The 20,345-nt window shown below is 53.1% G+C and overlaps 1 protein-coding gene across 2 annotated transcripts; it reads left to right on the forward strand.

Annotated features, from left to right (window-relative positions):
• The first annotated feature begins 9 nt into the window (after nucleotides 1-9).
• TMEM143 (transmembrane protein 143) lies at nucleotides 10-19,599 on the forward strand. 2 transcript variants are annotated; one of them, XM_059152588.1, is made up of 8 exons: nucleotides 13-200; nucleotides 552-792; nucleotides 2,151-2,255; nucleotides 10,370-10,564; nucleotides 11,398-11,528; nucleotides 12,789-13,068; nucleotides 17,788-17,977; nucleotides 18,500-19,599. In XM_059152588.1, the coding sequence occupies exons 1-8, from the start codon at nucleotides 178-180 to the stop codon at nucleotides 18,712-18,714; spliced, it is 1,380 nt and encodes a 459-aa protein (XP_059008571.1). In that variant the 5' UTR covers nucleotides 13-177; the 3' UTR covers nucleotides 18,715-19,599. The 2 variants fall into 2 exon arrangements, with proteins under 2 accessions (XP_059008572.1, XP_059008571.1); XM_059152589.1 differs by lacking the exon at nucleotides 10,370-10,564 and having other exon boundaries at nucleotides 10-200.
• Nucleotides 19,600-20,345: the final 746 nt, after the last annotated feature.

The following is a 20,345-nucleotide window of genomic DNA, read 5'->3' on the forward strand; positions in this document are numbered from 1 at the left end:
ACTCAAACAGGGCGCGAGAAGAAAGGCCGGCAGATTGCGCACGCGCAGTTGAGACAGGGCGTTAGGGGAAAGATGGACGGCTTTAGATGACCCAGGCTTTGCGCATGCGTCTTACTGCAGGCTGAAGCAGAAACTGGGGGACCCAGGACACCTTCCTACACATGCGCAGGAGGCTCAATGACAGTCGAGCGTTGGCTAAGGTGAGGGAGAGGGCGGAGGATTGCATGGCCGGGGGAGGGCCGCCCTACACCCCCTATGTAGCATTTCCGAGCATCTCCTATGCTCCTAAGATCCACCTGCTGCCTAGACCCCGCAGAAACCCGTTGTACCAATATAGGGTCTCTGGGCCCTTAAAACGCCCCAGGACTCAAGACTTCTGACCCCTGCCTGCAGTTCGGGGCCACAGGAGCAATGTGGGAGGGCACAGGCAAGACGCGCTGCCAACGAGCAGTTGGGCTCTGCGCCCTGCCTGGGGAAGGGACGGCCCCTGGAGGTGGGAGGGTACGGTTCCTCTAGATGACCTTTGACCCCTGTTCATTTCCCTTGTTCAGGCTCCGGGGAAAGGGTCTGGCCATGCTGCATGTGACCCGGGGGGTCTGGGGATCCAGGGTCCGAGTATGGTCCCTGTTGCCTACGCTCCTCGGGCCCCCCCGGGCCCTGTCGTCGCTGGCGGCCAAGATGGGGGAGTACCGCAAGATGTGGAACCCCACGGAGCCCCGCGACTGGGCCCAGCAGTACCGCGAGCGGTTCATCCCTTTCTCCAAGGAGCAGCTGCTCCGCCTCCTGACACAGGTACCGCCCGTCCCGGGTCCGAGAGCCTGGGGACTACGGCTCCCGGCAGGCATCGCGGTGGCACAGCCCTTCGTGCCATAGAGGGCTGTCCTGGAGCCTCCTGGGAGTTGTAGTTCCGTTCCCTTTATTCTCCCGGGTAGGCATTCAGGGACAGACCTGTGAGGTGCTGATGTAGAAGCAATTCCGGACTCTCCCTTGTTCTAGGGCCTTGAGCAAGCCCTCTCTGGGGCATGGGTTTTCCCTCTGCAAAATGGGTATAATAATCATCCTCATCATTACTATTACTACCATGTAATAATAATTATTATACTAGTGAAAACATCATCATAATTATCACACTGTTTTAGCTCTTACTGTATGGCACAGTGCTAAGCATTTTCCACATCTTGTTGAGTCATCAGAACAACCCAGTAAGAGAGAGACTACCATGGTCCCTATTTTACAACTGAGGTGACTGAAACAGGTGAGGAGAGAAAGTGACTTATCAAGGTGATGATGTTGTGGCCCAGGTTAGAACCAAAGTGGCCTGACTCCAGAGCAGGGTAAGGACTGTGATCTCTAGTGAGGCATTAGGCACCTGCTGCACTGAGGGCCCAGCTCCAGAGCTAAGCTCTTACCCTACTCTCATCATCCTACTTGTCATTAGTGAGGATTATCATTCATTTATTTAAAAATTATTTATTGAATACCTCTGTATGTACTAAGGTCAATGCTAGACTTTATTCACAAGCACACACGTAGGTATCAACACACACAAACACTATTGTACAGGGACATGGAACTGCATCTCATTCTCACCATCGCTCTCTCAAAAAGAGGGTGTGGTCCTCTGTTGCTGATGAGGGAACAGGCTCAGGGAGGTGAAGACATTGATCTAGAGCACAGAGGTAGGAAGCATAAAGAAGTGGTTAAATATGTGTGTTCTGGAGTCACAGGCCCTGATCAGAGTCTCAGCTTCTTTTCCTACAAATACTGTGGCCCTCAGTGAGTGACTTCCACTGAGCCTCAGTTTCCCCTTCTGAAAAATGGGGGTTTAAATATAATTCCATCCAGCCCTGTGCAGCCTCTGGAGGGTGATAGACCAGCGAGCTGCAGCTGGTACACCATCACTGTGTCAATGTCAGCAAGTGAGTGTCAAAGCGGGAACTTGACCTTCTAGCTCTTTCCGCTGTCTGTTTTCCACTACACCGGGCTGTCTCAGTTTCTTGGTCAGTAAAATTGGCTGCTCCCCCTACCCCAAGCAAAACAAAATCTTTAAATTAAAACCCAGATCATATGGACTGCCAGAGAAAGAAATCCCACCCCGAGAGGAAAGGGGAAAGAAACCTAACGAGAAGTTTTGCCTCCTGAGGTAATAGGAATTCCACTCCAGCCCCAAGGAGAAGGCAGCTTTAGCCGATTTTGCGGCCCACGTGGACTTCTGCACCCTGTTCCACTACCACCACATCCTGGCCCGGCTGCAGGTGAGGACCAGGCCCCTGGCACCATCCTTGGTGTGCCTGTTTGCTTATCTGTTCATTCAATAAGAATCCTCTGAGACTCTCTTTGGAACCCAGCCCTGCTCTAAGCATCAGTGAGCAGACAGATGAAGCCACGTCCCTGTGGAACTGAAATTCTGGTTGGGGAGACAATGAATGAAAGAATGAATGAATGAATATGAAATGGGATGGCCCAGAGCCATAAGTGCTGTGAAGAACAATGAAGCAGAGTAGTGGGATAGGGAAGGATGACATGAGGGCCTGTTTTAGACTAGGGTGGTCAGGGAAGCCTTCTCTGAGGAGGTGACAGTTGAGTGAAGACCTGGGTGGAGACACAGAAAGAGAGCCCTATAGATGTCTGGTGGCAGGCAGCGGGGAGTATTCTAGGCAGATATTCTAGGCAGAAAAGCAGATACAAATGTCCTGGGGCACAGAGAGTTGGGAGAACAAGGCAGGGAGCCCTGTGGCTGGGGGGCAGTGAGGGAGGGAGAGCCGGCAGAAGATGAAGGCAGAGAAGGGTCGGGGGTAAATTGTTTCCTTAGGTGATCTGGAAGCCACGGGAGGGCTCTGAGCAGAGGAGGGACATGTGCTGATTTAGGTGCTAACGGGATCCTTCTGGAACAGACTATCGGAGGCAGGGAGATCTATTCAGAGTCAATTATGTTTGTCCAGGTAAGGGATAATGGCAGCCCCAGCAAGGGTAATAGCTGTGGAAATGGGGAAAAGTGGTCAGATGCTGGTAATGGTGGGATGGCATCAGCGTTTGGCTGGGCAGGCGGGCGGTGAGGGAGAGGAAGAAGCCAGGGGGGGCCTCCAGCCGTTTGGGCCCGCTCCCTTGGAAGAATGGAGCTGCCATTTACCAAGATGCGGAGGACAGAGCGGGGGCGGGAGGCAGATCTGCAGGGATGACGCGAGCTCCGTTTTGCACTTAGGGATCTGAGATGCCTATAAGACAGCCAGATGGAAAGATGGACCCAAATGGGGGTTCCGGAGGTCATGGGAGGGGTCTGGGCTGAGCAGCATCCCCTGGGAGCATTTAGATTTTGCTGATGAGATCAATAGGGGGATTAGTGGAGCCCTGGGACATGCCAGGCTTGAGATCAGGAAGGGGAACTAGACCGGTGAGGGGGACAGCCAAAGAGCAGCTAGACAGAGAAGTGGAACCCCAGGGAAGGGTGATGTCATCAAGCCACATTCTCACATCCTCCCCCTTCCGCTCCCAGGATCCTGGTGGGGGGTGGCGGTGGGGAGGGGTCCCTGAGACAGTGATCGGCCTCAGTGATTTTCTCTGTGTGACTCACTGAGCTCAGAAAAGCTGTTAGGCTCACAGTAATAGTTTATTACAACAAAAGGATAGCGAACAAAGTCAGCAAAGGAAAAAGGCCCTGGGGTGGGGTTCCAAAGAGGCCACGCCATCTCTCCCAGAAGTTTCTTACAAGATGACAATTAGTTCTCTCACCAGCAAGGTGGGATAGCGTGTATGGAGTACATTGGCCTGCCAGGGAAATTCACCTGAGCCCTGGAGTCCAGGATTTTTTTTTTTAAGATTTTATTTTTAAGTAACTTCTGCACCCAGTGTGAGGCTCGAACCCCAGCCCCAAGAACGAGAGTTGCATGCTCCAGTGACCGAGCCAGCCAGGCGCCCCAGCTGGGATCCAGGATGGTTACTGAGGGTTGGTCAGTGCTGGCTTGGCCGGCCTTAGCTACTCAGTCACCCTCCAGGGCCATGAAACTGCTCCTCCGTAGCCAAGGCCCCTACCATGAATCACACTGTTAGCATAGACTGGCTGCTGTGGCCCAAGGCCCCAGGGAAACCCAGATCCTCTTAGCAAGCAAACATTTCCAAGGCCTTAGAAGTAACCCAGGAGCCAAGGCCAGGGGCAGTCCTCTGGAATGTGCAGGTTTTGGACTACCCAGGCATGTTGAGCCCACCCTTACTGCACACTGCCCTGACATGTCCCCTCTGTGCTTTGAGGGGCAGTGACAATAGCCCCTTGCCACTGAGCACACACTCCTGGTCAGGCTCACGGACCCCTTTCTATGGCATCGAGGGGCAGCTGCCATCAGCCCCATTTACAGATGCAGACACGGAGGCTCTGGGAGGGCCTGGCCGAGCCAGGATCTGCAGCCAGGTCTAGCTGCCTCCGAGCCCTAGCCTGGGGTCCGTGAGAGGCAGGTTTTTTTTTTTTTTTTTTTTAAACTTATTTAGAAAATTATCTTATTCTATAAACAGTTAAATATATGGAAACACAGAACACATGTAAAATGAAGATGCATATTACCACTGCGGCAGGAGATTTTTTTTTTTTTTTAAGATTTTATTTATTTTACAGACTGAGATCACAAGTAGGCAGAGAAGCAGGCCGGGGGCGGGGGAGCAGGCTCCCCACCGAGCAGAGAGCCTGATGCAGGGCTCCATCCCAGGACCCTGGGTTCATGACCTGAGCTGAAGGCAGAGGCTTTATCCCACTGAGCCACCCAGGTGCCAAGAGGCAGGAGATTTTAAACTGTGACACTAAGAGGTGAAGGGAAGGGTGGGAACAGAGACAGGTGGACACCATGGGGGACCTTTTCCTGATGACCTAAGTTCCCTGAGGAAGCCGCCCCTGGGCAGGCAGAGAGCTGGCTATGTTGTTTATCAGCCCAACAGTGACCTTGACAGGTGACCTCTCTCTGCACTTCCTTTCCCTTATTCATCCTTGAATTCATTCAGTGGGTATGTATGTACATATTTTAAATATTTATTTATTTATTTATTTGAGAGAGAAAGCGAGCAGGGGGAGGGACAGAGGGAGAGAGAGAGCCAAGCAGGCGCGACTCTCAGCTTAGAGTCTGATGTGGGGGTCGAACTGACGACCCCCAGATCACGACCCAAGTGGAAACCAAGAGTCTGATGCTCAACTGGCTGAGCCATCCAGGCTGCTATCCTTGGCCTTTCTCAGCTTGTAGACAACAACAGTCCAACCTCTGTCTCCCGTCTTCATATCACCTTCTTTGTGACTCCGCTTGTCCTTTTCTGTCTCTTATAAAGGACATACTCATTGGATTTAGGCCCTCCCTAATCCAGGATGATCTCATCCTGGGATTCTTACCTAATTAGACCGGCAAAGACCCTATTTCTGAGTGAGGTCATATTTTGAGGTTCCAAAGAAATGTGAATTTTTGGAGGATACAGTTCAACCCTCTCCACCCAGTTAAATTTAAATTTCAGATAAGCTATGAATAACTTTTTTCTTTTGCAGTAGAATTATGTCCTATATAATACAGTCCTCAAATATAAAATTGTTAATTGTTGATCTGGAAATCAAATCTAAGTTGGTGTACTGCATTTAATTTAATTTAATTTAATTTAATTTAATTTAATTTTTTTTCTAAATCTGGTAACCTAATTAAGAAGAAAAAGCAAGCAGGAATGTTTTGCAATTTTAGGTAGAATAGTCAGGGAAGGCCTCACAGAGAGGATGACATTTGAGCAGAGACCTGAAGGAGGCAAGAGTGAGCCAAGAGATCTGTGGGAATGGTAAGCGCAAAGGCCCTGTGGCAGGAGTGTGCATGGTGTGCAGCAAAGAATCTGGGGAAGAGGGCCAGAAATGAGAGCAGGCTGGGGCTGGGGCCCAGATTCTGCAGAGCTTCTTGGTGAGCACTTTGCTTTGACTCTGAGTGAGGTGGAAGCCACCAGAGGGCTCTGAGCAGAGGGATGGGAGCTGGCTTCAATGACAACAGGTGCCCTCTGGCGGCTGCCTGGGGAACAGACTGGGTTGGGTCTGGAGGATGTGTGTAGGGGGACCAGTGCCCAGGCCACTGCCACAGTCCAGGGTGTAAGGGTAGCTCAGACCTGGGGCGAGAGGGGGGTGGTAGGGGGTGGTGATGAGAAATGATCAGATTCTGGATCTGTTTTGAATGTGGGGCCACCAAGATTTGCCAGTGGGTTCAGTGTGTGAGAAATAGAGGAGTTGGACGGACTTGGCCTCTTCTGAGCCAGGTAAGGTGGCAGGAGAATCAGGTCTGAGGAGTTTCAAGACTCCAGTTTGGGAGGCAGTGGGTTTGAGAGGAGCCCATCAGATGCCCGCGTGCAGGTGTCAGAAGGCCCATTTGGACGTCTGCCGGCAAGCGTTGATTGGGGCTCGGGAACGTCAGCAGCAAATTCATGCATGTACCTTGCCCTCAAGGAGCTGAACTTAAGTGGTGCGGACAGGTGGAAGTCAGGTGCTCTCCTCGATGAGTGGATAAATTCAGACAGTGAACTCACTGGGCATGGTTCATAGCAGCAGATAGCAAAGCTGACCTTGGTTTCTGTACCGAAGTCCGTGTGCAAATTGGTGAAATGCACTCCTTTCTCTTGACTGGTGCTGCATAATATGGTAGTTGCTATCCACATGTGGCTGTGTTTAAATTTGAGATCATTGCAATTAAATAAAATTGTGAAATTCCGTTCTTCCATTGTATTCACCCCATTTCAAGGGCTCAGTAGCCACCTGTGACCAGGCTATTGGATGGTGCAGATCTTGATGTTTCTGTCATTGTCAGCAGTTCTGTTGGATGGTGTTACTCTACATTCTTTATTTTCATCTGAAAGAGTGACAGGATAAATGTATATGTCTACTGCATCTAAAATGGTGCTCATTAGATCTGGCACATTTGTGCAGTGCCCAATCTGCCCAACCTCACAGGGCAGCTCTGCTCAGCCTAAGGAGCGAAGAATGGCTCTTTGAGAGTGATAAGGGAACTGGAATGTTGTAGAAGAATAGGACTTAAGTAGTGGACAGGGAGGGGGGCAGGGAGAGTCTTTTAACAGCATGTACAATGTCCCTGTGCCTGGAGGAACTTACACCAGTGTGGCTGGTGTTGAGCCACCAAGGGGGATTGTGGTGTTAGGTCCTCTGAGGCCTTGCAGGACACAGTACAAAGCATGATCCTATTTTCTGAGGGCAGTAGGAGCCTTGGAATGATTTTAGCAGGAGATCGACGTAGTTAGAAGTGTAATTTCCTGATATAACACTTCTTCGCTGTGACCTTGGGCAGTTACTTAACCTCTCTGTGCCTCAGTTCCCATTTCTGTAAATGAAGGTAACAATAGTACCTTGTCACATGGTGAGAACAACCTGCTTCAAGCAGTCCCTGGTGTGTAGAAAGTTCTATATAAATGTGCACTATCATTTATTACTGTTGTTGTTATGGTTTGATAGAATCTTGGCTGCTGTGTAGAAAGCAGATTGTTGGGAGTGGGGTAAGGGGATGTGGGGAGACCATTGAGAAGGCTGTTGGACTCCTCCAGGCAGGAGGAGCAGATGGGGGTGTGGATGGGGTAGGGCGAGGGGGGTGGTGCAAAGTGGTGATCTGTTTTGGAGGTAGAGCCAGCAGGGCTCATTGCATGGGGGAAGGGAGTAGCAGGGGTCACCTGTGACATCCAGGGGTCACCTGTGACATCCAGGTTTCTGGCCGGGAGCCGTGGGTGGAGATGGATGGGAGGAGTCCAGAAGAGAATTTGGCTCTCAGCGGATGCTTGATGAATGCAGATTTCTCTCTCCTTTGGCTATGAGCTTCCCTCCCCCTCAAACTGCGGCTCAGTCCTGGCAGTGGAATTTCTCAAGGTCACTCTGTGAGTCCGAGAACTTGGCCTGTGGGACCTGAAGGGCTTCTGGCACAGGCCCCAGCGTTGGGCCAGAGTCCTGTCCTCGGGCAGCACGCCCCAGCCATGGGAGTTCACTTGGAAGGGGACTTGCTGAGGCTCAGCTGTCCTAGCTGTCCTGTCCCCCTGCTCAGTGGTTTCCATGGCCCCGGGCCTCCCTGCCTCCAAACTTCTGCCCGGGTGTTCTTCCCACTTGGAGTACCTCTTTCCTTCCACTAATTCAAAATCACACTTGGCCTAGACAAGTTGTTCCTTAGGGCTACCTGTCCTGAGACACACAGGGTACTGGGCTTCTGGACCAATGATCCCTCCATGAGGTTCACTATATAGTCTGGGACAAGTCACAAGTCATCCTGAAACCAGCAAAGAGCCTAGGTACCCAGAAACTCTTCCTGCATTCATTCACTGAGTCAGCATTTTTTCTTTTCTTGTGGGTAGGGGAGGAGGGGGTTGTGGGTATATAAAATGAAATGGGCAGAGCAGAGGCCAGTTTGTGGGGGACCTTGGAGGTGGTGGACAAGTTCTGGTATTTATGCCACTGCGGGGGGTTGGAGGGGAGAGGTTGCGGGATCTGTTTCTAGTCTGAATAAGCTCTTTGAGGAGAGCGGTTTGGAAGTGGTGAGCAAAGAAGCAGGAAGAACAGAAGCCCAATGCAGTTGTTGGGGCAGGAGGAAAAGGTGGCCATGGAGATGGGGGAGGGGGCAGATGGATTCAAGGGCAACTCAAGGGTCTAGCCTGTGAACTTGCTAAAGGGTTGGAGAGGGTGGTGAAGAGAAGGAAGGGATCAGGGGTGCCTCCAAAACATCTGATCAGAGCGTCTGTAGATTCGGGTAGTACTATTTCCTTTATTTATTTATTTAAAAAGACTTGATTTATTTATTTATTTGTCAGAAAGAGAGAGAGAGAAAGCACACACGCAGGCAGAGAGGAAGGCAGAGGCAGAGAGAGACAGGCTCCCTGCCGAGCAAGGAGCCCAATGTGGGATTCGATCCCAGGACCCTGGGATCATGACCTGAGCCAAAGGCAGCAGCTTAACCCACTGAACCACCCAGGCATCCCAGTACTATTTCCTTTAGAGAGAAGGCTGGTGGAGGGGAAGGAAGAAATGAGGCACTCTCTTCTGGCTGGGTTAGCTGTGAGATGCCGTTTCCAATGAGAGGTACGGAAGAGATCATTGACTATGACTGTCTGATGCTTGGGGTGGAGGCCAGGGCTGGTTGCCAAAGGAAGAGGTCTGGGAGAAGAAACTCAAATTTATTGGAAGATGGGGGTAGAAGGACATGACCTGTGGCTGGACATGCTGCATTTGAGGCAACTGACATCCCACAAGGGATGTCAACTGGAGAGTTTGCTTTAGTCAGTATAAAGGCTTAGCTGCTGTAACAAGCAGACCCCATGACACAGTGGTTTAAAGGAAGCAGAGAGGGATGCCTGGGTGGCTCAGTTGGTTAAGCGACTGCCTTTGGATCAGGTCATGATCCTGGAGTGTTGGGATCAAATCCCACATCGGGCTCCCTGCTCAGCCGGGAGTCTGTTTCTCCCTCTGACCCTCCCTGCCCTTGTGCTCTCTCTCATTCTCTCTCAAATAAATAAGTTAAAAAAAATCTTAAAGGAAGTAGAAGGGGACGCCTGGGTGGTCCAGTCATTAAGTGTCTCCCTTTGACTCAGGTCATGATCCTGGGGTCCTGGGATCAGGCCCTGCATTGGGCTCCTTGCTCAGTGGGAACCTGCTTCTCCCTTTCCTACTCCTGCTGCTTGTGTTCCCTCTCTCACTCTTTCTCTGTCAAATAAATAAAATCTTGAAAACAAAAAACAAAAAAACAAAAAAGGAAGTGGGGGATTATTTCTCTCCCCCTTCACTATCCGGTGACAAGTGGGCCAGGGTTCCAAATGAGGTTATTATTCTAGGACCCAGGGTCCTTCCTTCGTGTTGCTGTGGCATTCCTTAGAATGCTGTCTCCATCTGTGTGGTCAAAACTAAGCCGGGGGCAAAGCTGTGTTTTCAGCCAGCAGTTGAAGGAAAAGAGTGGAGATGTAGGGGAGCGAGAAGTGAGGGGGAAGTCGGACCTTTTGCAGCCTTTCTGTTCACGGTCCGTGGATGAGACCTGCCTTCTGGCCACATCTAGCCTCCGGAGAGACTGGGAAACATATTCTCCCTCTGCATCCTTGCATCCCTCTTCCCCTCTGTTACTGGGGACAGATGCTCATATCCCGGAACTGGGTATCAGGTCTGGAAACTTGGAGGACGGGTCCGGGCTAGAGATGTGAAGTTGCCCAGAGAGACACAGATTCGCAGAGCGATGTTTAAAGGGATGGGAGTAATGAGGCTACTGAAGGTAAGCGCGAGGAGAGAGAAGGGGAGAGAGCCCAGCACAAGCTCTGGGGCACCCCATCCCCTAAAGGGTGGGCCGGGAACCATCCCTCATGCTGTGCCCTAGCCCATTTTTCTTCTCTCTGACTCTCTTCTCAGGCGTTGTATGACCCCATCAACCCCGACAGGGAGACCCTCGACCAGCCTTCGCTGACAGACCCCCAGCGTCTGTCCAATGAGCAGGAGGTGCTCCGGGCTCTGGAGCCCCTGCTGGCCCAGGCCAACTTCTCCCCGCTCTCGGAGGACACCCTAGCCTACGCTCTGGTGGTCCATCACCCTCAGGATGAGGTCCAGGTGCCTGTCTTCTAGGGGAGGCCCGGAACTTCCAGGAAGCCTTGGGGCAGCATGGAGCCTTTGGGAGGCAGAGGCTGCTGGGAGTTGCCCTGAACACAGGGTGTGAGCCCACAGCATTTTTGGTGAATTAGAATGCAGTACCTCTTTCCCAGTCACGGCACTGCCATCTGTTGGAAAAGTGTCATAATATATGGATCTTCCTAGGACTAGAGCCTTTATCATCATCTTCCAGAAAGCTGTAATAATAAATAATACAAAACGCTCATCCTTAAAGTCAACAAAATTAAAATAAAAATTGTAAAATTCCAAAATCCCCCATTTAGTGATTTTTAAGATACACTTTTTTTTTCCAGAGTCATATTTTGTCTGAAATTGGGATATGACTTATAAGTGGTAGTATGGCATAGTTTTAACTGACAATATAATTCTCCTTCAGTTGCTTCATAAAATAGTGGAATATCCAGTTCACAATTATTGCAATATATAAATGTGTCAAAGTAACATGCTGTATACCTTAAGCTTACAGTGTTGCATGTCATATTTATTCAATTAAAAAAATGGGGTATCTTAAAATCAGTGTTATTTTAGATTCTCGGAAATGTGGTAATAAAAATGACTTTGAGGTAAATGATGCCATCTTAGATAGTATGCCCTTGTGCAGTATACAACATGAGCAACTGTACATGGCCATCCTGTCTAGACCCATCCCAGATGATGATAAGCCTGGGAGAGGAGTGGAAATCATTGAGGGGAGGGGCATCTAGTTCTAGTAGCCTACGCTCTCACCCTTGCCCATGCTCAGCTGCCTCTGCTTCCTTTGTCCCCCTTGTCAGGTGACAATAAATTTGGATCAGTATATCTACATGCAGTTCTGGGCCCTGGGCCAGCGAGTTGGGCAGATGCCCCGTAAGTCCAGCGTGGGCTCCAAACGTGGCTTCTTCAGCAGGTCACCCCCCGCAGAGAGGTGAGGCGGCCCTTGTTCCCCAGCTGCAGAGAAAGGGAGCAAGGTTAGAGTCGAGAGGGGACTGACAGGTCAGTGTCTGGATTTGGGTATCGGGACCTGGGAGGGGAAGTCAAGAAAGGGGTGGGGAGATCATCCAAATGCTGTCCTTTTTTCCCCTAGGGAAAGTAAGAACTACAGTGCCCAGGGAAGAGGAAGGGTAGGGACACTTCTCCCATTTTCCAAATGAGGACAGCTGAGGCTCAGAAAGAGAAGGCCACATTTTTTTAAAAATGGCGCAGCCAGGATTCTGGTGAACATTATATTTTAAACAGAAACTGCTCTAATACAGAGCAGGGTGAGGAGAGGCAGATCTCTTGGGCCTGTAAATTACCCAGCCTTTCTGGAAGTCAGTTTATCAAATATGGTCATGAATCCAAAAAACCAAACCAAAACAAAAAACCTAAAGACAAAAAACAAAAACAAAACACAAAAAAACCCAAAAAACAAAAAACCAACCCTTTTATCCCTATATACCCCTTAGTAATTCCACTTCCAGGAATCTATTCCAAGGAGATATTTATACTTGCAGACTGTGTGTTTATTTATCTGTCTCTCACATTGGACTAGAAGCCCCACAAAGGCGGAGACCGACTCATTTGGCTCCCTCTCCAGAGCTGAATAGCGCTCCCTGGCACCTCGCAGACATCCGAAATGGAAAGTAGGATTTGAGTTTGAAAAATAACCAAGAGGCACCTGGGTGGCTCAGTCGGTTAAGCATCTGCCTTCGGCTCCAGGTCATGATCTCCAGATCCTGGGATCGAGCCCCAAGTAGGGCTCCTGACTCAGCGGAGAGCCTGCTTCCCCCTCTCCCTCTGCCTCTCCCCTTTCTCCTGCTCCCTCTCTCTGTGTGTATCTCTCTGTCTCAAATGAATAACTCTCTGTCTCAAATGAATAAAGAAAATCTTTAAAAAAAAAAAAAAAGAAAGAAAGGAAAAGAACTAATGAAAAGATCGGCATTCAGTTCCCCATTCACGAAGTACCTAAAGCTGGAAGCCATCTATGTGTCCAATGACAGGGGATTGTGTTATTTTCACTGATGCCCTGTTGTTGGACACTGGTCTTCTTTCTGAGTTTCCTTCCGTCCCCATTAAGCAGCCTTTATGCTGAGTGTGTAACTCCAGAGCTAGAGAGTGTCCTGGGTGTTCGGGGCAGGGGGTCGGAGGGTGCTCCCCCAGAGTGATCTGACCACCCTGCCTCCCCCATCCCCCCTCTGTCTGGCAGGAGGTATTTCAAGAGGGTGGTGGTGGCCGCCCGTACCAAGCGGGGGCACCTGGTGCTGAAGAGCTTCAAGGACACACCCCTAGAGGGCCTAGAGCAGCTGCTCCCGGAGCTGAAGGTCCGCACGTCCACCACGCAGCGCGCGCTGCTCAACCTAACGCTTTTCGTCTCGGGCCTGGCATTCTTCGTCAATGTGGGCATGGTGGTGCTCACAGACCTCAAGATGGCCACCTCCCTGCTGCTGCTCCTCTTTGCCATCTTCATGGGCCTGCGGGCATCCAAGGTGAGTGGCCGGCCACTGGCGTGCCTATGCGGTCCCTGCCTCCCCCTGCTCCAGAAGCTGGGCCGCCCTGTGTTTCTGCTTCTTTCATGCATTCCTCCCCCTGCTGTGCTTCCTTCCTTCCCTCCTTTACTTTGTCATTCCCACATTCCCTCCATCTCTTCCTTCTCCATCCTCTGTACTCTACGCAACCTTCCTCTTAACATCTCGGGGCTTCAGTTTCCTCACCTAGAAAACGGAGACAGGAGTGAGACCTGCCTTGTAGGGTTGTCCTGAGCAACACTGAGTTTGAATCTGGCTCTTCCATCTCCCAGCTATGGGACCTTGAGCAGATTGCTTAACCTCTCTGGGTTTCTGCTCCTGCATCTGGGGAGTGGGGATGACAAGAACCTGATTCTCAGGGTTGTTGGGGGATTGGATGAATGAAGACACAGGTGATGCTGAGAACAGAGCCTGACATATAGTACAAAATGTACCATATAAGTTTGCTGTTCTGATGATTATTATTACTAACTGGGCTGTTGTTCTCTGAGTCCGGGCTTCCTCATCCTGGCGGGGTGGCATTATCACCAGGGGACCGGTTTTATAAATGTGGCCTCCTGAGCTCCAGCTCAAACGGACTGATTGGAAACTTTGGGACTGGGGCCAAGGAAACTATTTTTACCACACTCTCTTCCTGATTCCGCTACATATGAACGCATGGCTGCTTCATACAGTTGCGCAGGTTGTTCACCATCCAAGGATTCGAGGCCAAGGGGAGGGCTGGGGGCTGAAAGCTGACTTGCGCCATGCGTGCTGACCTGAGGCTGAGTCGGCCCAGGGGGGTTGCCTTTTACCGATTCTCACCAGGGCTGGCACCGGCCCCAGGAGTGTGGACTGGTGTATGGCATCCATTGTACTTGATTATTCACTCGCTGGTCCATTGCTTTTCAAGCTGTTTATAGCCATCCCAGCGGGGTCTTAGGAGGACTGGTAATAAAGCCTACAGATAATAGCCAGGCTGGGCTGGCTGAGAGGGTGAAGGGCCAGGGTGGGGTGTAGGGGGTTGTGGGGTGATAGCAACTCCCGCTGAGGACTAGGGGGTCAGGTGGGATCTAAGGGAAGCTTTGCAAGAGGGAGGATTGAACCCAGTGGGGAAGGGACTAAATGAGTACAGCTTGAGGGTTCTCACAGGGCTGGAATCCAGGGTACAGGGTGAAGTGAGGCCCCAGAGGGTGGCAAGGGCCTTGAATGCTAGAATAGGGACCCCGGGCTTTATCCACAGGGCAGCTCGTGGATAAAGTGCCACAGTGCCACAACAGAGTCTCGAGCCCAGAGGGAGTGGAGCCACCACAGAGGGGGTGGGGCTGTGAGCCCAGCGGCAGGGAGGCTGGTGAGGGGTGTCCACTGGTCTGGAAGGGGACCCAGAGGCTCAGCCCTAGGTGCACCGTGCATCCCACCTCCCTGAGGCTCCAGGGGGCTGGGAGCCTCTTGGGCTCTGCAAGGGTCCATGTTAAAACCCAGTTCCCTAGTTAATTAGTGCATCCCCATTGAATGTTTTCCCATGCTCTGGGCTAAACTCCAGTCCTTAAATGTGGGCCCTCTGAGCCTCCCTCCAGCTGCACACTCTTGTCCCCTCCTGTGTGTCAGTGTCTCCCAGGTATCTGTCTCTGGTGCAAACTCCTGGATGTCCCTACACCCTTCCCATGGACACCTCATCCCCTGTGCCCAGGATCCTTTTCCCCCAAACCCCCTTCTAAGGACTGGTCTCAGATCAGATGCCTGGGAGCTGATTTTGCGGCCTTGTGCACGTCCCTCTTTCTTCCCCTGCCACCCGCTTCCCCCGCCAAACCAAAAGCTCATCCGTTTCTGTGGTTTGCACAGGCAGCCCTCTGTCATCTCTTAGATCGGGGCTCCATGCTCAGCCTGGAGCAGGCCAAGTCCAGAACAGCCCCATGTGGGCACATTGCCCTCCCCTCCAGCAGCAGCTCCCCACACCCACTTCTGGTTATGGTTCTCATCTGTAGAGGGCCCTGTCCCCCCAGTTACTTGCTAGACCCCTGGAGATGGCCCTTGCCCTACCCCCCTGTTTGTCAGTCCCCAGCCTGGCCTCACTGCCCCTATTTTGCACCCATCTTGTTCCCTCTGTCCTGGCCACAACGCAGGTCTTCCCAGCCTCCCCAGTCGGTCCCGTCCCAGTTCTCCAGCCCATCCCCAGGGGCCCCAGAGCTGGCTCTGCTCCTTGCTCATAGCCTGGCCCCAGAAACCCTATTTCCCCAGCCTCACCCAGCACAGTCGTATGCTTCAGCTCCCCCAAAACATAGTGCTCACACCCCCTCCTGTTCCGCGCTCTACAGCTTCGCTGCACTCTTCTCCCCTTTGCAATGCTGTTCCCAACCGAGGACCAAGGACTGAGATGTCCTTTCACCCCATTGGGCTGGCCATCCCCCGCTCACCCTTTACCCTCTGCCTCAAGGCTTCAGGAACCCTTCCCAGTGTGGGTACAGACGCATGGACAGACTGCTAGCATGCCTGACAGAGGTCACAGTGATCACTGCAGGAGCCCGATGACACTGTTGCTCCTCTGTGGGACACAATGTCCACCCTGAACCTTGAGGATGAGGCAGTGAATGTTTTCTAAGAACAGACCAGGGGTGACTTGGCTTGTTCTGAGGCCTGGAGGCCTGAGAGAGAGGGCAGCTCAGGATAATGTTTGGGCTGAATTGGCTCATCAACAGGAGACGCATTGAGAGCAGGAGAAATCTTCAGGGGCTGGGCCATGCAGGGCCTTAGCATCAGGCCAGGGAGCATGGACTCTCTGAGGACCCTGGGGAGCCATGGCAGGGATGTGAGTGGGGGAGGAGCAGGGTCAGCTCTGAGGCCCTGAGGAGACAAACTGGAAAGGGCAGGGGCAGGCGGGAGGAGGCCACGCACAAGGCAGTTTGCAGAGGGGATAGGGCTGAGAAAGTCAGGGCAGGAGGACAGGGCTAGGGACCGACAGTCTGCCAAGGAGGGAACAAGGATGCTGCCAGGGGTCTGGCCTGGGACTGGGCAGATGGCGAGGCCACCCAAGATCTGGAGCACAAGAGAGGGGGAACTGGTAGGCTGGGGGGCCGTGAGGGGCCACGGTGAGGATTAAAGGGAACACCTGGGTGGCAGCTGCTCTGTCCTCTCCAGGGAGAGAGGTCTGGTGTCATCTCCATGCCACAGAGCATGACCGGCCTGGGAATTCAGCGGCATAAGCTCGGCAGAAAGACAGCAAACCCAGGGTGTGGTTCATCCTGGAGGGTCCCTAACACACGCAGCAGTTCTCCATCCCCCCACTCCCACCCCCCACCCCCCCGCTGAGATGGCCATTCATTCCCACACAGGGACAGACACTGCCTGAGTGGGGCTTGCGGCAAGGGAGAGCAGGGTTGTGCACAGCCTTGTCATTGGTCCTGGGCTGGTCATTTGAGCCATTTCCACGACTCTGAGGACTTCAGAGGCATTTCACCTTGGGTCCCCGTGTAAGATGGGCGGCAGACAGTACGGGCCTTTAAAAGACGGCACCTAGCCTGGAGTGCGGTTGAATATTCCATAGTAGCTAATGTCAAAATTCTTGTTAAGGGTCTGGCGCAGTGCCAGGTGTCTCATAAACTTCTGGAACCTCATTTGACTGACAGTGCCCCCTGCAAAGGACTTAGGTCTCAGCCAAGGGCTCACAGAGGGTAGGGGACAGAGTTGGGACTCTCCCCCCCTGCCCCCGCCGGCTTGGGGACCCAGTGGGCTTGAACTCATTTTGTGGATGAATGGGGCAATCAGAGTGGAAGTTTTAGTGTGAGCCCTGGAGGGCACCTGTGGGCTCTCCTTTCCCTCCTTAGGGATGCCAAGTTTGGGGAAAGGGGTCCAGCCAAGGAGGGGCAAAGGTGGGGAAGGGGGCTGTTCCTTAGTAGGGACCCCAAACTTGCCCCTCCCCGCATTCTACCCCATTCTCCTTCCCTCAAAGAAGCTTGGAGTATTTATTTCCCGTTAACACTTCTCTTGACAATTTAACCTTTGAAACTTTCTATTACGGTAAATTTCAAGCAAATGCGGGAATAGAACCGCGTGATGAGCTCCCGAGTCGTCGGCATCCGGCGTGTATAATTATCCACAGTCATTCGGTTTTCACCTAAGGACCCCCTGCGCACCCACCACTGGGTTATTTTGGAGTCAATCCTAAACATATCGTTGGAAATACTTGAGTAGGTGTCTAAAAGATAAGGACTTTAAAAAAAAATCATCGTCACAGAGTTCCAAGGCTAAAGCTCTAATCGCCCGGAAATCCTTGAACAAATCTATTAATACGTGCCTCAGATAGGCAAACCCGTGAAGCGGCGGCGTCGGGAGTGTGTGTGTGTTAGAAATACAAACACCCGGGCACTGCTCCTGGGGACCTGAACCCAGGAAGTCCCAGGAGAGCGCGCCAGAAGGCGAGAAGGACACTCCCAGCGCTCAGTGACTGGGAGGGGGAGTGTATAGGTAGGGGCGTGGGGTCCCAGCACCTCCCGCCCTCCCTCCTCTCGCCTCTCCCACCCCCGGTCGCCTGGCTGAGGCTGCAGAAAGGACCATCCCAGCACTTAGTGACTTGGGGGGGGGGGTGGTATGGGTAGGGGCGCCGGGTCCCGGCCCCTCCCGCGCTCCCCCCCCCCGCCCCAGCCACCCCCCCCCCCCCCCCCCCCGGGCAGCCCGGCTGACCCCGCGGTGTGGTCCTGCCCGCAGATGTTCGGACAGCGGCGCAGCGTGCAGGCGCTGGAGCTGGCCCACATGCTCTACTACCGCAGCACTTCCAACAACTCGGAGCTGCTCAGCGCCCTGGCCCTGCGCGCGCAGGACGAACATGCCAAGGAGGCTCTGCTAGCCCACAGCTTCCTGGCCCGGCTGCCCCAGGGCGCGCGCGGCCAGCCGGAGGGTAAGCCTGGGCCCTGGCCCTGGTGGGTGGTTCTGCCCTGAGGTCCGCCCCTTGCCCCGCCCCCGGCCTTTGCTGCTCTGCCCCCATCCCATCGCGGCCCAGTAGTGACCTGGTCCCTGGGAATTCAGCGGCATAAGCTCCCTATTCTGACCTTATCCCGAATAAGGGTCTTGGATCATCGGACTTCTAGAGTGGCTCGCCCTCCTTTGGTCCCAACTTCCCTAGCGCTCCTTCCAAAGGAGGGACTCTTGTCCCCTCCCAATGTGAGCCTCAGGTTGTCTCCTTTCCAACAGGACCCTCCCTGACTTGTCCCTAGATGACAGATCCAGAGCTGGACAGCACCCCTCCCCCCAACCCCCTCAAGGCCTTGTCCCACTTACTTGCTAACCTCAAGCCTACCCCTGGGCTTCTCCCAAACCCAGACCCCGCATGTTCCTTGCCCTGTGCCCTCCCTGCTGTCCCTTCCGGTCCTTCTAGGTCCCAGTTACCTCCTCCTAACAACACCTGCTTCTCTCCCCGCAGAGACCTCCCAGTGGCTCCAGTCCGAGGTAGAGCACTGGCTCTTGGCCCAGTCAGGCTGTGACGTGGCCTTCAACGGAACTCGGGCCCTGGCCCACCTGCAGGCCCTCACCCCCAGCATCGGGATGTACCCACCCCCGGGTTTCCCCAAACTGGACCTGTTGTCCACAGTCATCTCCGAAACCCCACAGCCGGCACCCAGCAGTGACCAGCCCTGAGAGAAACCTCCGCCCAGCCCCACTCGGCCACCTGGGGAGGCACTAAGCCCCGCCCCCACGATAAGCTGTCAATCAAAGCTACTCCGATTTGCCCCTCCCTAACTTTCACTCGCCTACAGGCAATCACTTCCGTTACACTGCACGCTTAAACAAAGCTAGCAGTTGTGACAGCCTGCAGTTGCTAGGCACCCCCCCCCCCCCCCCCGCCAACATCCAGTCAAAGCTTTTTGGCTCTGCTTCTAGGCCATCCCTTAGTCCCACCCCGCCGTGAACATCCAAACAAGGCTGGGCTGAGAAGGAGTGTCCGCCAATCACAGCTGTTCGGTGGTACAAACCACCAGGCACCGTGGTTAAAACTGTCCCTCCCGAGGCCATAGATCATCGTCTTTTTAGCCCGCTCGGGGCAAAACGCCCAACAAGTTCACCAAGGCGGAGCCCCAGGCCACCGCCAATGGGAGCCGGTTAGCCCAGCTCTCTGGCCAACTGCCAATGACAGCTGCTGGGCACTGTCAGTTGTCGCCGCGTAGAAGCGACCAATCAGAACTTCTAAAGGAAACCCGATCTTTTCGTCAATTGCCGCCTCTCCTCAGGCAGGCTCTCCGGTCTGCTGCTGCTCAGCTGGTCCAGGCTAAAGGGGTTTGAGAGCCTTGTTTCAGGCAGAAGACTGGGGGTCAGGAGGAACCAGAGACCGTCCTCACTCCCAAGACTCGTTTCCACTCAGGCCCCAACAATCTCAGGTGCCTTTCCTGCCCAGGTTCCTCACCCTTTCTGCAGAAACTACCTCGGTCTGGATCTTTCTTCCACCAGTGGCCTGTGCAATATTTATTGGTCTGTCAACTTCTGCCCTGTCCCCTCTCTCAAAGGAATAAATCATGTTTAATAGCTGTGGATGCGTGGGATAGCTGCAGGGGTTGAAGAGAAGGAAAGCATCAGAATCTTGGAAAGAAGGGATGCATGTGGGTGGGACCTAGGCAGAGAAGGCTGTAGTCCTAGGAAGAGACTAGGTTCGCAGTTGGTGAAATAGACTGGCTGTGGGTAACAGAAGAGGATCTGAGAGAAGATTTGGTTCCTGAGGAGAGGCCCTGGTTCCCCAAAGACTGGATCTTATGAACAGGGAAGAAAGGAGAGCCATGTGCGGTTGTGCAAATTGTTCACTGCACAATGGCACACAGCCAGGGCATGGTTGAATGTAAAATCCAGCCATCTCCCCATACCCTACGTGTGTCCTGGTCCGGCTAGGTCAGCCTGGAGGGGTGGGGTGGGGGATACCATCTTATTTTTACTAAGACGTCATATGGACTAATGGCAGAATTGGGCAGGGGAGGGGAAAGAAGAGGGTTGGGTTCTAAGGAGGGAAGGTGTCTGAGTTCCAAGCGGGAAACAGAAAAGTCTTCCCAGAGGTCGGGGGGGGGGGGGCGGGGGGTGGAGACCAACAATCTAGAACAACACATACCCTGCCTGGTTGAGAGAAAGACACCCTTGTACATGGAAAAAGAGGACAGGAAACCCACATGCCTGGTTCTTCCCCGCAAGTGCCTAGAGGTCTAGACTCTGCAGGAATCCTGAGACGGGAGGGTGCAGGGCCACAGGTAAGGGGGAATGCGGCCGGGACCCTTGCTTCCTGTGTCCTG

The sequence above is a fragment of the Mustela lutreola genome, chromosome 16 (genome assembly GCF_030435805.1).
Source record: "Mustela lutreola isolate mMusLut2 chromosome 16, mMusLut2.pri, whole genome shotgun sequence".
Taxonomy (NCBI): Eukaryota; Metazoa; Chordata; class Mammalia; order Carnivora; family Mustelidae; genus Mustela; species Mustela lutreola.